Raw genomic sequence first — 16260 nt, 5'->3', positions numbered from 1 at the left:
AGTAATTGTGTAATGACGCTCTGTGCTTGCTCTAGTTCCTCAACGGCACAGCTAGGAGAGTTCAAAATAGCACGTTATAGTTGAAGACTCTTTTTTGAGTCATAAAAGTGCATTGAAATTATGTGTGAACTGTGCACACTTTCGAGAGGTGTGTGGCCATTTGGAGACACCAGTTAGACCTCTCACTCAAAGCCTTGTAATTTTTTTGTCTTATGTAGCACCTACCCAAAATGTTCATTGGATATTTTTAGTTATCAACAAATGTGTGCGAAAAGTACAGTAAATGTAAAATGCACATAAAATCAACAGTGTAATGTTTGGATTCAGTCTTGTGTCAGATTAACTGTTTTGTCCTCACATTTTGTCTAATAATTTTCCCATAAACTCCAAATTGTTCCCTTTTGATTGCTACCATAGTTATGTATATGCATTCTATATTTCTTCTGTAAGAAACATTTCAATTTCGCCCTATCCATATACTGTAGGCCAATTTCCATGAGCGTAAGGGGTTATTAATCAATTTACCGCCTGGTAATGTCACCAGGCAAGGTGAAACTCCCTCCCATGCAAACAAGCTGATTAGATGGTCCTGTGTAGATTGTATTTTCATCCAGCAACTATCAGGAAATAACACTGATCAAATGTTTTTACACTTTTACAGTGTTAGTTTCATCAGCTGTTGTACAATATGATACAAAACACAGGACAAACATAATTTTGACTGCACTGGGCCTTTAAAAGAAAACAGGTCTGGTACTGTTGTTTTGACTGTATTCTCAAACTAAATTCAAGCACATGAAAAGTATGATATTGCTTATAAAATGATTATTTCTGCCAATCTCCTATCAACGCTTCATGTTCCGCTGCTGTACGATGCCTCAGTCTTTGAACAACAAATTATGATCTTGCCTCAGACACAACAGCTGTTGAGCCGGTGCACCAAAACCTGGCTGTCTTCACCATCCGTCTCTAGCTCGTCTACCAATCGCTTTCCTCTCATCTCACCCCCAAAAATGATAGCTTCCTTGAAGTGTGGGCCAATTTTCTCAGAAGACAAAAGCGTTCGATGGCTTCAACCATTCTTCAACCGTACAAAGCGAGGAAGTGTGCAACAAGGCTCCCTGGATTACACCTGAAGACATGACCAGTCAAAAGTTTGGACACAGGGTTTTTCTTTATTTTTACCTTTTTTTACATTGTAGAATAATAGTGAAGACATCAAAACTATGAAATAACACATATGGAATTATATCGTAACCAAAAAAGTGTTAAACAAATCAAAATATATTTTATATTTGAGATTCTTCAAATAGCCACCCTTTGCCTTGATGACAGCTTTGCACACTCTTGGCATTCTCTCAACCAGCTTCACCTGGAATGCTTTTCCAACAGTCTTGAAGGAGTTCCCACATATGCTGAACACTTGCTGGCTGCTTTTCCTTCACTCTGCTGTTCGACTCATCCCAAACCATCTCAATTGGGTTGAGGTCGGGGGATTGTGGAGGCCAGGTCATCTGATGCAGCACTCCATCACTCTCCTTCTTGGTAAAATAGCCCTTACACAGCCTGGAGGTGTGTTGGGTCATTGTCCTGTTGAAAAACAAATGATAGTCCCACTAAGCCCAAACCAGATGGGATGGCGTATTACTGCCGAATGCTGTGGTAGCCATGCTGGTTAAGTGTGCCTTGAATTCTAAATAAATCACAGACAGTGTCACCAGCAAAGCACCCCCACACCATAATACCTCCTCCTCCATGCTTTATAGTGGGAACTACACATGTGGAGATCATCCGTTCACCCACACCGCGTCTCACAAAGACACAGCAGTTTGAACCAAAAATCTCAAATTCGGACTCCAGACCAAAGGACAAATTTCCACCGGTCTAATGTCCATTGATCGTGTTTCTTGGCCTAGGTAGGTCTCTTCTTATTATTGGTGTCGTTTAGTAGTGGTTTCTTTGCAGCAATTCGACCATGAAGGCCTAATTCACAAAGGCCCTCTGAACAGTTGATGTTGAGATGTGTCTGTTACTTGAACTATGTGAAGCATTTATTTGGGCTGCAATTTCTGAGGCTGGTAACTCCAGTGAACTTATCCTCTGCAGCAGAGGTAACTCTGGGTCTTCCATTCCTGTGGCGGTCCTCATGAGAGCCCATTTCATCATAGCGCTTGATGGTTTTTGCGACTGCACATTAAGAAACATTCAAAGTTCTTGAAATATTCCGTATTGACTGACCTTCATGTCTTAAAGTATTGATGGACTGTCGTTTCTCTTTGCTTATTTGAGCTGTTCTTGCAATAATATGGACTTGGTATTTTACCAAATAGGACCATCTTCTGTATACCCCCCCTGCCTTGTCACAACACAACTGATTGGCTCAAACACATTAAGAAGGAAAGCAATTCCACAAATTAACTTTTAAGAAGGCACACCTGTTAATTGAAATGCATTCCAGGTGACTACCTCATGAAGCTGCTTGAGAGAATGCCAAGAGTGTGCAAAGCTGTCATCAAGGCAAAGGGTGGCTATTTGAAAAATATAAAATATATTTTGATTTGTTTAACACTTTTTTGGTTACTACCTGATTCCATGTGTTATTTCATAATTCTGATGTCTTCACTATTATTCTACAATGTAAAACATTTTAAAAATAAAGAAAAACCCTTGAATGAGTAGGTATGTCCAAACTTTTGACTGGTAGTGTGTAACTGTGTTGATCAGAAGGCTTCAGTGGGACGCTAGTCTTCAAAGCGTTACAAAATCAGGAGATGACATACTTCATTCAACACACCCAGGGACCACTGATGTGGGGGAGGAGGGGGGTGGTGTTTCTAATTACTTTTTTGCTGCTACCCCGTTATCTGCTTTGTCTCCGATCTGAAACAGCCTCCAGTGCTATGATGCATACAGTCAGAGTAGAACTGAGTTTCATTTACAATGTAAAGCTATTGTCCAATGCTAACACATTTTTGTAGGTGACAAACCGTAGTGGTGGGTTCATGGATTTTGACTCATAATGCTCATGTTATCCCAGATGGCATTCTCTTGCATCAACTGTCAACACTTGCACCCCTCATAATAAGGTTCTTTAAATTGTCGTTTTTTCACAATAAGGTTATTTAAATTGTCATTTTCATAATAAGGTTCTTTAAATTGTCATTTTCTTCTAATTTCCCTCTGTCCAGAGCTGGAGGTGGCCAGGATGAGTACAGAAGGAAATCTGCCCGACCTGAAATTCCCACAGAGTGGCCATGGCAACTCCATCACCCTGTCGGCGAGCACCTTGAAACAACATGGGAGAAATGGTAAATGGCTTTGCCTTAAATAAATGTTTGTTTGTACTGTATATCAAGGGTCTCCAACTCCAGTCCTGAACAGCTATTAGGTGTGCAGTCTTTTGTTCCATCACTTGGTGCATGGGCTGAAACGAAAGCCTGCATCCCCAGTAGCTTATATAATTGTACATATAGCCCCCCCCAAAAAAAAACAGGTTCCTTTTGTAATGGAAGGAATTGTATTGAAAGCCCAGTTGAAGACAGCATTAGATGTTGTCATCCTCATAATAACCACACATGGTTTTACCGCTACAGAGTAGTGCAACACCCTACAATTGAAGCGGCAGGAAACGAAAGTGGCCACATCTCTCACACAACTGATCAAAAATGAAATCACTGATAATTATAAGGGAGCAAGATAACTTATAAATTGGATACAATAATTACAAGGACTTTTCAAACACCAAATTGAGGAAATGTCAGATTTTCAAGGTAGGCCTATTCCAGTACCTCGATTTCTGAGCTCCAAATTCAAGTTGAAGTAGGCTACTTCAAGCCTCTTGTATTGTTTAAAATTACAGGTGTAACATGGAAACCGCAATGCATTTGTAATCTTCTTTCATTACCAGATCATATAGTGAAGAAGCCCACTAGGCTCTGTAATTTGTTGTCATTATATCCAGAATAATTTATAGGAGAGCTTTTCAGTGGCAAACACAATTAATATTAGCAGCACAGATGCACAGCACAGTTCTGTTCAGCAGTGGGAAGGACAAGATGAGTGTCCGTCCCGCTGCTCTGCTCAGGCTCCGATTATACACATCGTGCAGGCGACTCTCTTGCTTCCCCATAGCTAACCAGTCACCACCAGCCTTCTAATTAGCTACCCTACACCTGGTTCAGAAACACAAGCTGCTTTATGAAATTAAAAACAATAGCATCATTGAGTTTAATAGTAAAACAACAGTCTAGCTATGTTTTTCTTTCCCGTGAGTGTAGAAAAGTAGGCTGTCTTTGAATTTGTAGTCTTGCTGAACTCCCCCACTTTCCACACTGCATTTCATAGCCAGGTGCTATGTAAAACAAACATGCCTCTCTGACATGTTAAATAAGGAATAAATAAATAAATAAGGAATAACGTTGTCTCTAGTCATGGAATTTCTATCTGCAACGTTCGATAAGGTTTTACAACTGAACGTGAGCCTGGTAACATTACCAGTACCTATATGGAAACATTTGGTGAGACAGAAAGAAAGGAAAAGGGATAGCTATATCTGACTGGGTAAATAACTCCTCTTACCACTACACTATATCTGACTGGGTAAATAACTCCTCTTACCACTACGCTATATCTGACTGGGTAAATAACTCCTCTTGCCACTACGCTATATCTGACTGGGTAAATAACTCCTCTTGCCACTACGCTATATCTGACTGGGTAAATAACTCCTCTTACCACTACACTATATCTGACTGGGTAAATAACTCCTCTTACCACTACACTATATCTGACTGGGTAAATAACTCCTCTTACCACTACACTATATCTGACTGGGTAAATAACTCCTCTTGCCACTACACTATATCTGACTGGGTAAATAACCCCTCTTGCCACTACACTATATCTGACTGGGTAAATAACTCCTCTTGCCACTACACTATATCTGACTGGGTAAATAACTCCTCTTGCCACTACACTATATCTGACTGGGTAAATAACTCCTCTTACCACTACACTATATCTGACTGGGTAAATAACTCCTCTTGCCACTACACTATATCTGACTGGGTAAATAACTCCTCTTGCCACTACACTATATCTGACTGGGTAAATAACTCCTCTTGCCACTACACTATATCTGACTGGGTAAATAACTCCTCTTGCCACTACGCTATATCTGACTGGGTAAATAACTCCTCTTGCCACTACACTATATCTGACTGGGTAAATAACTCCTCTTACCACTACACTATATCTGACTGGGTAAATAACTACTCTTGCCACTACACTATATCTGACTGGGTAAATAACTCCTCTTGCCACTACACTATATCTGACTGGGTAAATAACTCCTCTTGCCACTACACTATATCTGACTGGGTAAATAACTACTCTTGCCACTACACTATATCTGACTGGGTAAATAACTCCTCTTGCCACTACACTATATCTGACTGGGTAAATAACTCCTCTTACCACTACACTATATCTGACTGGGTAAATAACTCCTCTTGCCACTACACTATATCTGACTGGGTAAATAACTACTCTTGCCACTACACTATATCTGACTTGGTAAATAACTACTCTTGCCACTACACTATATCTGACTGGGTAAATAACTCCTCTTGCCACTACACTATATCTGACTGGGTAAATAACTACTCTTGCCACTACGCTATATCTGACTGGGTAAATAACTCCTCTTACCACTACGCTATATCTGACTGGGTAAATAACTCATCTTACCACTACACTATATCTGACTGGGTAAATAACTCCTCTTGCCACTACACTATATCTGACTGGGTAAATAACTCATCTTGCCACTACACTATATCTGACTGGGTAAATAACTCCTCTTGCCACTACACTATATCTGACTGGGTAAATAACTCCTCTTACCACTACACTATATCTGACTGGGTAAATAACTCCTCTTGCCACTACACTATATCTGACTGGGTAAATAACTACTCTTGCCACTACACTATATCTGACTGGGTAAATAACTCCTCTTACCACTACACTATATCTGACTGGGTAAATAACTCCTCTCACCACTACACTATATCTGACTGGGTAAATAACTCCTCTTGCCACTACACTATATCTGACTGGGTAAATAACTCCTCTTGCCACTACACTATATCTGACTGGGTAAATAACTCCTCTTGCCACTACACTATATCTGACTGGGTAAATAACTCCTCTTGCCACTACACTATATCTGACTTGGTAAATAACTCCTCTTGCCACTACACTATATCTGACTGGGTAAATAACGCCTCTTACCACTACACTATATCTGACTGGGTAAATAACTCCTCTTGCCACTACACTATATCTGACTTGGTAAATAACTCCTCTTGCCACTACACTATATCTGACTGGGTAAATAACTCCTCTTGCCACTACACTATATCTGACTTGGTAAATAACTCCTCTTGCCACTACACTATATCTGACTGGGTAAATAACTCCTCTTGCCACTACACTATATCTGACTTGGTAAATAACTCCTCTTACCACTACACTATATCTGACTTGGTAAATAACTCATCTTGCCACTACACTATATCCGACTGGGTAAATAACTCCTCTTACCACTATACTAAATCTGACTGGGTAAATAACTCCTCTTGCCACTACGCTATATCTGACTGGGTAAATAATTCCTCTTGCCACTACACTATATCTGACTGGGTAAATAACTCCTCTTACCACTACACTATATCTGACTGGGTAAATAACTCCTCTTGCCACTACACTATATCTGACTGGGTAAATAACTCCTCTTGCCACTACACTATATCTGACTGGGTAAATAACTCCTCTTACCACTACACTATATCTGACTGGGTAAATAACTCCTCTTGCCACTACACTATATCTGACTGGGTAAATAACTCATCTTGCCACTACACTATATCTGACTGGGTAAATAACTCCTCTTACCACTACACTATATCTGACTGGGTAAATAACTCCTCTTGCCACTACGCTATATCTGACTGGGTAAATAACTCCTCTTACCACTACGCTATATCTGACTGGGTAAATAACACCTCTTGCCACTACACTATATCTGACTTGGTAAATAACTCATCTTACCACTACACTATATCTGACTGGGTAAATAACCCCTCTTGCCACTACACTATATCTGACTGGGTAAATAACTCCTCTTACCACTACACTATATCTGACTGGGTAAATAACCCCTCTTGCCACTACACTATATCTGACTGGGTAAATAACTCCTCTTGCCACTACACTATATCTGACTGGGTAAATAACTCCTCTTGCCACTACGCTATATCTGACTTGGTAAATAACTCCTCTTTCCACTACACTATATCTGACTTGGTAAATAACTCCTCTTGCCACTACACTATATCTGACTGGGTAAATAACTCCTCTTTCCACTACACTATATCTGACTTGGTAAATAACTCCTCTTTCCACTACACTATATCTGACTGGGTAAATAACTCCTCTTGCCACTACACTATATCTGACTGGGTAAATAACTCCTCTTGCCACTACACTATATCTGACTTGGTAAATAACTCCTCTTGCCACTACACTATATCTGACTTGGTAAATAACTACTCTTGCCACTACACTATATCTGACTGGGTAAATAACGCCTCTTGCCACTACACTATATCTGACTGGGTAAATAACGCCTCTTGCCACTACACTACATCTGACTTGGTAAATAACTCCTCTTGCCACCACACTATACAGTGGGGGAAAAAAAGTATTTAGTCAGCCACCAATTGTGCAAGTTCTCCCGCTTAAAAAGATCAGAGAGGCCTGTAATTTTCATCATAGGTACACGTCAACTATGACAGACAAATTGAGATTTTTTTTCTCCAGATAATCACATTGTAGGATTTTTAATGAATTTATTTGCAAATTATGGTGGAAAATAAGTATTTGGTCACCTACAAACAAGCAAGATTTCTGGCTCTCACAGACCTGTAACTTCTTCTTTAAGAGGCTCCTCTGTCCTCCACTCTTTACCTGTATTAATGGCACCTGTTTGAACTTGTTATTAGTATAAAATACACCTGTCCACAACCTCAAACAGTTACACTCCAAACTCCACTATGGCCAAGACCAAAGAGCTGTCAAAGGACACCAGAAACAAAATTGTAGACCTGCACCAGGCTGGGAAGACTGAATCTGCAATAGGTAAGCAGCTTGGTTTGAAGAAATCAACTGTGGGAGCAATTATTAGGAAATGGAAGACATACAAGACCACTGATAATCTCTCTCGATCTGGGGCTCCACGCAAGATCGCACCCCGTGGGGTCAAAATGATCACAAGAACGGTGAGCAAAAATCCCAGAACCACACGGGGGGACCTAGTGAATGACCTGCAGAGAGCTGGGACCAAAGTAACAAAGCCTACCATCAGTAACACACTACGCCGCCAGGGACTCAAACCCTGCAGTGCAAGACGTGTCCCCCTGCTTAAGCCAGTACATGTCCAGGCCCATCTGAAGTTTGCTAGAGTGCATTTGGATGATCCAGAAGAGGATTGGGAGAATGTCATATGGTCAGATGAAACCAAAATATAACTTTTTGGTAAAAACTCAACTTGTCGTGTTTGGAGGACAAAGAATGCTGAGTTGCATCCAAAGAACACCATACCTACTGTGAAGCATGGGGGTGGAAACATCATGCTTTGGGGCTGTTTTTCTGCAAAGGGACCAGGACGACTGATCCGTGTAAAGGAAAGAATGAATGGGGCCATGTATCGTGAGATTTTGAGTGAAAACCTCCTTCCATCAGCAAGGGCATTGAAGATGAAACGTGGCTGGGTCTTTCAGCATGACAATGATCCCAAACACACCGCCCGGGCAACGAAGGAGTGGCTTCGTAAGAAGCATTTCAAGGTCCTGGAGTGGCCTAGCCAGTCTCCAGATCTCAACCCCATAGAAAATCTTTGGAGGGAGTTGAAAGTCCGTGTTGCCCAGCGACAGCCCCAAAACATCACTGCTCAAGAGGAGATCTGCATGGAGGAATGGGCCAAAATACCAGCAACAGTGTGTGAAAACCTTGTGAAGACTTACAGAAAACGTTTGACCTGTGTCATTGCCAACAAAGGGTATATAACAAAGTATTGAGAAACTTTTGTTATTGACTAAATACTTATTTTCCACCATAATTTGCAAATAAATTCATTAAAAATCCTACAATGTGATTTTCTGGATTTTTTTTCCTCATTTTGTCTGTCATAGTTGACGTGTACCTATGATGAAAATTACAGGCCTCTCTCATCTTTTTAAGTGGGAGAACTTGCAGAATTGGTGGCTGACTAAATACTTTTTTCCCCCACTGTATCTGACTGGGTAAATAACTCATCTTGCCACTACACTATATCTGACTGGGTAAATAACTCCTCTTGCCACTACACTATATCTGACTGGGTAAATAACTCCTCTTGCCACTACACTATATCTGACTGGGTAAATAACTACTCTTGCCACTACACTATATCTGACTGGATAAATAACTATTCTTACCACTACACTATATCTGACTTGGTAAATAACTCATCTTGCCACTACACTATATCTGACTGGGTAAATAACTCCTCTTACCACTACACTATATCTGACTGGGTAAATAACTCCTCTTACCACTACACTATATCTGACTGGGTAAATAACTACTCTTGCCACTACACTATATCTGACTGGGTAAATAACTCCTCTTACCACTACACTATATCTGACTGGGTAAATAACTCCTCTTGCCACTACACTATATCTGACTGGGTAAATAACTCCTCTTGCCACTACACTATATCTGACTGGGTAAATAACTACTCTTGCCACTACACTATATCTGACTGGATAAATAACTATTCTTACCACTACACTATATCTGACTTGGTAAATAACTCATCTTGCCACTACACTATATCTGACTGGGTAAATAACTCCTCTTACCACTACACTATATCTGACTGGGTAAATAACTCCTCTTACCACTACACTATATCTGACTGGGTAAATAACTACTCTTGCCACTACACTATATCTGACTGGGTAAATAACTCCTCTTACCACTACACTATATCTGACTGGGTAAATCACTCCTCTTGCCACTACACTATATTTGACTGGGTAAATAACTCCTCTTACCACTACACTATATCTGACTGGGTAAATAACGCCTCTTGCCACTACACTATATTTGACTGGGTAAATAACTCCTCTTGCCACTACACTATATCTGACTGGGTAAATAACTCCTCTTACCACTACACTATATCTGACTGGGTAAATAACGCCTCTTGCCACTACACTATATTTGACTGGGTAAATAACTCCTCTTGCCACTACACTATATCTGACTGGGTAAATAACGCCTCTTGCCACTACGCTATATCTGACTGGGTAAATAACTCCTCTTACCACTACACTATATCTGACTGGGTAAATAACTCCTCTTGCCACTACACTATATCTGACTGGGTAAATAACTCCTCTTGCCACTACACTATATTTGACTGGGTAAATAACTCCTCTTACCACTACACTATATCTGACTGGGTAAATAACGCCTCTTGCCACTACACTATATTTGACTGGGTAAATAACTCCTCTTGCCACTACACTATATCTGACTGGGTAAATAACTCCTCTTACCACTACACTATATCTGACTGGGTAAATAACGCCTCTTGCCACTACACTACATTTGACTGGGTAAATAACTCCTCTTGCCACTACACTATATCTGACTGGGTAAATAACGCCTCTTGCCACTACACTATATTTGACTGGGTAAATAACGCCTCTTGCCACTACGCTATATCTGACTGGGTAAATAACTCCTCTTACCACTACACTATATCTGACTGGGTAAATAACTCCTCTTGCCACTACACTATATCTGACTGGGTAAATAACTCCTCTTTCCACTACACTATATCTGACTGGGTAAATAACTCCTCTTTCCACTACACTATATCTGACTGGGTAAATAACTCCTCTTGCCACTACACTATATCTGACTGGGTAAATAACTCCTCTTGCCACTACACTATATCTGACTGGGTAAATAACTCCTCTTTCCACTACACTATATCTGACTGGGTAAATAACTCCTCTTTCCACTACACTATATCTGACTGGGTAAATAACTCCTCTTGCCACTACACTATATCTGACTGGGTAAATAACTCCTCTTTCCACTACACTATATCTGACTTGGTAAATAACTCCTCTTGCCACTACACTATATCTGACTGGGTAAATAACTCCTCTTGCCACTACACTATATTTGACTGGGTAAATAACTCCTCTTGCCACTACACTATATTTGACTGGGTAAATAACTCCTCTTGCCACTACACTATATTTGACTGGGTAAATAACTCCTCTTGCCACTACACTATATCTGACTGGGTAAATAACTCCTCTTGCCACTACACTATATCTGACTGGGTAAATAACTCCTCTTGCCACTACACTATATTTGACTGGGTAAATAACTCCTCTTGCCACTACACTATATTTGACTGGGTAAATAACTCCTCTTGCCACTACACTATATCTGACTGGGTAAATAACGCCTCTTGCCACTACACTATATCTGACTGGGTAAATAACTACTCTTGCCACTACACTATATTTGACTGGGTAAATAACTCCTCTTGCCACTACACTATATCTGACTGGGTAAATAACTCCTCTTGCCACTACACTATATCTGACTGGGTAAATAACTCCTCTTGCCACTACACTATATTTGACTGGGTAAATAACTCCTCTTGCCACTACACTATATCTGACTGGGTAAATAACTCCTCTTGCCACTACACTATATTTGACTGGGTAAATAACTCCTCTTGCCACTACACTATATTTGACTGGGTAAATAACTCCTCTTGCCACTACACTATATTTGACTGGGTAAATAACTCCTCTTACCACTACACTATATCTGACTGGGTAAATAACTCCTCTTGCCACTACACTATATTTGACTGGGTAAATAACTCCTCTTGCCACTACACTATATCTGACTGGGTAAATAACTCCTCTTGCCACTACACTACAGTGCTATGAAAAGTATTTGCCCCCTTTCTAATTTTCTCTACTTTTGCATATTTGTGATACTGAATGTTATCATATCTTCAACCAAAACCTAATTTTAGATAAAGGGAACATAAGTGAACAAACAATTCCATATTTATTTAATTTATTTAATAAACAAAGTTATGTAACACCCAATTCCCCTGTGTGAAAAAGTAATTGCCTCCTTACACTCAATAACTGGTTGTGCCACCTTTAGCTGCAATGACTCCAACCAAATGCTTCCTGTAGTTGTTGATCAGTCTCTCACGCCGCTGTGGAGGAATTTTGGCCCACTCTTCCATGCAGAACTGCTTTAACTCAGTGACGTGTGGGATTTCAAGCATGAACTGCTCGTTTCAAGTCCTGCCACATCATCTCAATTGGGATTAGGTCTGGACTTTGACTAGGCCATTCCAAAACTTCCAATTTGTTGCTTTTTAGCAATTTTCATGTAGACTTGATTGTGTGTTTTGGATCATTTTCTTGCTGCATGACCCAGCTGTGCTTCAGCTTCAGCTCACAGACGAATGGTCTGACATTCTCCTGTAGAATTCTCTGATACAGAGCAGAATTCATGGTTCCTTCTATTAAGGCAAGTCGTCCAGGTCCTGAGGCAGCAAAGCATCCCCAAACCATCACACCACCACCACCATGCTTGACCTTTGGTATGATGTTCTTACTGTGGAATGCAGTGTTTGGTTTTCACCAGGCATAATGGGACCCATCTCGTCCAAAAAGTTGAATCAAGTTTGCCAAAAAGCACCTGGATGATCATCAAGACTCAAAATCAAAAGTATAACTTTTTGGACGACATGGTTCCAGTAATGCCTGGCGAAAACCAAACTCTGCCTTCCACAGTAAGAACATCATACCAGACTGCATACTACTTTACAATGCAATCTGGTGAAGTGTGCTTCTCTCTCTTGCTCTCGCTCTCTCTCTCTCTCTCTGCGCTTGTGTGTGTTTGTTTTGTATGTAATGTGCAATATCTATGTAGGCTGAATTAGGAATTGACATGGCCAAATCATTCTTATACTGTTTATTCTTATACAGTGCATTCAGAAAGTATTAACACCCCTTGACTTTGTCCACATTTTGTTGTGTTACAAAGTGGGATAAAAATTAATTTAATTGTCATTTTTGTCAACGATCTACACAAAATTCTAACATTTGTAAAAAAAAATATGAAAAATATACTGTATATTGATTAGATAAGTATTCAACTCCCTGAGTCAATACATGTTAGGATCACCTTTGGCAGCGATTACAGATCTGAGTCTTTCCAAGTGGTGCAGTGGTCTAAGGCACTGTATCGCAGTGCTAGCTGTGCCACTAGAGATCCTGGTTCGAATCCAGGCTCTGTCGTAGCCTGCCGCGACCGGGAGACCCATGGGGCGGCGCACAATTGGCCCAGGGTAGGGGAGGGAATGGCCGGTATGAAAAAAAAAATAATAATAATAATGTATGCACTCACTAACTGTAAGTTGCTCTGGATAAGAGCGTCTGCTAAATGACTAAAATGTAAAAATGTATCTTAAGAGCTTTCCACACCTGGATTGTGCAAGACTTGCCAGTTATTCTTTTCAAAATTCTTCAAGCTCTGTCACATTGGTTGTTAATAATTTTTTTAGGTCTCATCATAGATTTTCAAGCAGATTTAAGTCAAAACTGTTACTCGGCCACTCAGGAACATTCACTGTCTTCTTGGTAAGCATCTCCAGTGTAGATTTGGCCTTTTGTTTTAGGTTATTGTCCTGCTGAAAGGTGAATTTGTCTCCATGTGTCTGTTGGAAAGAATACTGAACCAGGTTTTCCTCTAGGATTTTGTTAATTTTTTACAACAAAAAAAACTCCCCAGTCCTTAATGACTACAAGCATACCCAAACATAATGCAGCCACCACTATGCTTAATAAAGAGAGTGATACTCATTAATGTGTTGTATTAGATTTGCCCCAAACATAAGACTTTGTATTCAGGACAAAAAGTGAATTGCTTTGCTAAAATTCTTTTTGCAGTCTTACTTTAGTGTCTGGTTGCAAACAGGATGCATGTTTTAGCCATTCAACTCTGTAACTGTTTTAAAGTCATCATTGGCCTCATGGTGAAATCCCTGAGTGGTTTCCCTTCTCTCCTGCAACTGAGTTAGGAAGGATGCCTGTATCTTTGTAGTGACTGAGTGTATTGATACACCATCCAAAGTGTAATTAATAACTTCACCATGCTCAATCTTTTTTGATCCATCTACCAATAGGTGTCTTTCTTTGCGAGGCATTGGAAAACCTCCCTGGTCTTTGTGGTTGAATCTGTTTGAAATTCACTGCTCGACTGAGGGACCTTACAGATAATTGTATGTGTGGGGTACAGAGATGAGGGAGCCATTCAAGAATCATATTAAACACTATTATTGCACACAGAGTGATGAGTCCATGCAACTTATTTAGTGACTTGTTAAACAAATGTTATTTTTTTAAACGTATTTATGCTTGCCATAACAAATGGGTTGAATACTTATTGGCTCAAGACATTTCAGCTTTTCATTTTTAATAATTTTTAGTAATTTTGAAAAACATAATGTCACTTTGACATTATGGGGTATTGTGTGACTCTTTCGGTTAGAAGCATTGGATTTTGCAATTGCAAAAAATTTTGTCGATTTGTGTACCCATGAAAACTGTTTTCATCCGGTAACATAAGGAGACACAAAATGTTACATAGGTACACTGCATTTCTGAGATCTCTATACAAAAAAACTGTCCAACAGCTAGATACAGGATTCTTACAGGGTTCAAGTTTAATGTCTAATTTAACTGATTAATTATTAATATATGATATAACGACAACTTACATTGCCATAAATGCAAGGACAGAAAAGTAATGTTTTACAGTATGTGACAAATCCATCAAGACACCAACCATAAGAAAGGGTTAATTAAACAGGTTTTTAATCAACTCGTGAATTGTATTGAATATAGCTATGATCCCCTCTTAAATCTTAATGTAATGACATGGAGAAAAAAAAATGGGCAGATTATTATCAATGACTTATAGACAGCTGAAACAAGTTGTCCAGTATAGGAAATCCTCACTGGTACCCTAGATTATAGGAAAACCCATGTCCAATGCACTGCTCTTACCGAAAACCATTGAGTTGCTGCATTTCTTACGCATCCGTTTGTCTGGTTTGAATCCACCCTTAGAAGTGGTATAAGTACCAGTGTCACCACTTGAACTTACATACCCGTTACATGGTCATTTCATAGTTTCCCTGGAATAACATCAATATAATGCCAAATGTGCCAAAAAAGTGTTGGTTTCAGGCAGAGGTGACCAACCCTCCTTGAGAGCTACTGGGTCTACATTTTGCTCCAACCATGTTATAACACACCTGATTCTGCCTACTATCAAGGTCATGGAAAGCAGCTAATTAGTAGAATCAGGTGTGTTAGATAAGGGCTGGAGAGAAAGCCTAGCAGATGGGTAGCCCTCCATGAGGAGGGTTTTCCATCCCCAACACAAGGTCTGATAAAGTATAGCGCCTTTTTACTTCAAATGGGCAAAGGAGGGTCCCTGGTTGCGCAATTAGTTGTGTTCAAGAGCTGCTTCTAACTGTAAAGAGGCTATTATACACAATACGGGGCTATCAATGGGAGCGGCGCTGACCATTTTTTGACTTTATTACTTGTTCATGCAAATGGACTAAGCTCTTACTGCGTGCTCACCGCTCTCCACTCGATGAATAAGCTTATGTCCAGCAGTGCTTCATTATATGTCGATGCGTTTCTGTTTCCCGTTCGTCGAGAGGTAGCACACAAATTGTTTTCCTTTCATCTCGAGTGAGTGATCCAAGTCGCAGTAGGAGGGGAGTGTGCTTTCATATCGGCAGCCTAAAGAAAGATGCCAGGAGAGAGATAAGGGAGTGGGAAAATATATAATGAAGAGTAACTGTTCCCTTTGTCAGTGTAGGCAATAAAGCAATAATGACATTTCATTGAAGTTGAATTAAATCGACCTCTCGTACCTACTAAGGTATTTGTTTCAGACTCAACACATTTATTGCTGTTGATACTGCTCGGAGCAGCGAATGCATTTAAACAATTTTCCATATAAGTTAGCCTAAATAGTTTAAACTCTCTAATCCTGTAGAATCAAACATCT

The 16260-nt window shown here is 40.0% G+C and overlaps 1 protein-coding gene across 10 annotated transcripts in view; it reads left to right on the top strand.

Annotated features, from left to right (window-relative positions):
- LOC121554692 (adhesion G protein-coupled receptor L3) overlaps positions 1-16260 on the top strand; it is a 318628-nt gene that overhangs the window by 236891 nt on the left and 65477 nt on the right. For all 10 annotated transcript variants that reach the window (XM_045211912.1, XM_041868385.2, XM_041868384.2 and 7 more), the window contains one exon: positions 3189-3308. In XM_045211912.1, coding sequence (XP_045067847.1) covers positions 3189-3308 — 120 coding nt within the window. The remainder of the gene's footprint in view (positions 1-3188; positions 3309-16260) is intronic.

The sequence above is a fragment of the Coregonus clupeaformis genome, chromosome 39 (assembly GCF_020615455.1).
Source record: "Coregonus clupeaformis isolate EN_2021a chromosome 39, ASM2061545v1, whole genome shotgun sequence".
Classification (NCBI taxonomy): Eukaryota; Metazoa; Chordata; class Actinopteri; order Salmoniformes; family Salmonidae; genus Coregonus; species Coregonus clupeaformis.
Note: the sequence above shows the minus strand (reverse complement) of the source record. Positions and strands in the feature narration are given on the sequence as shown.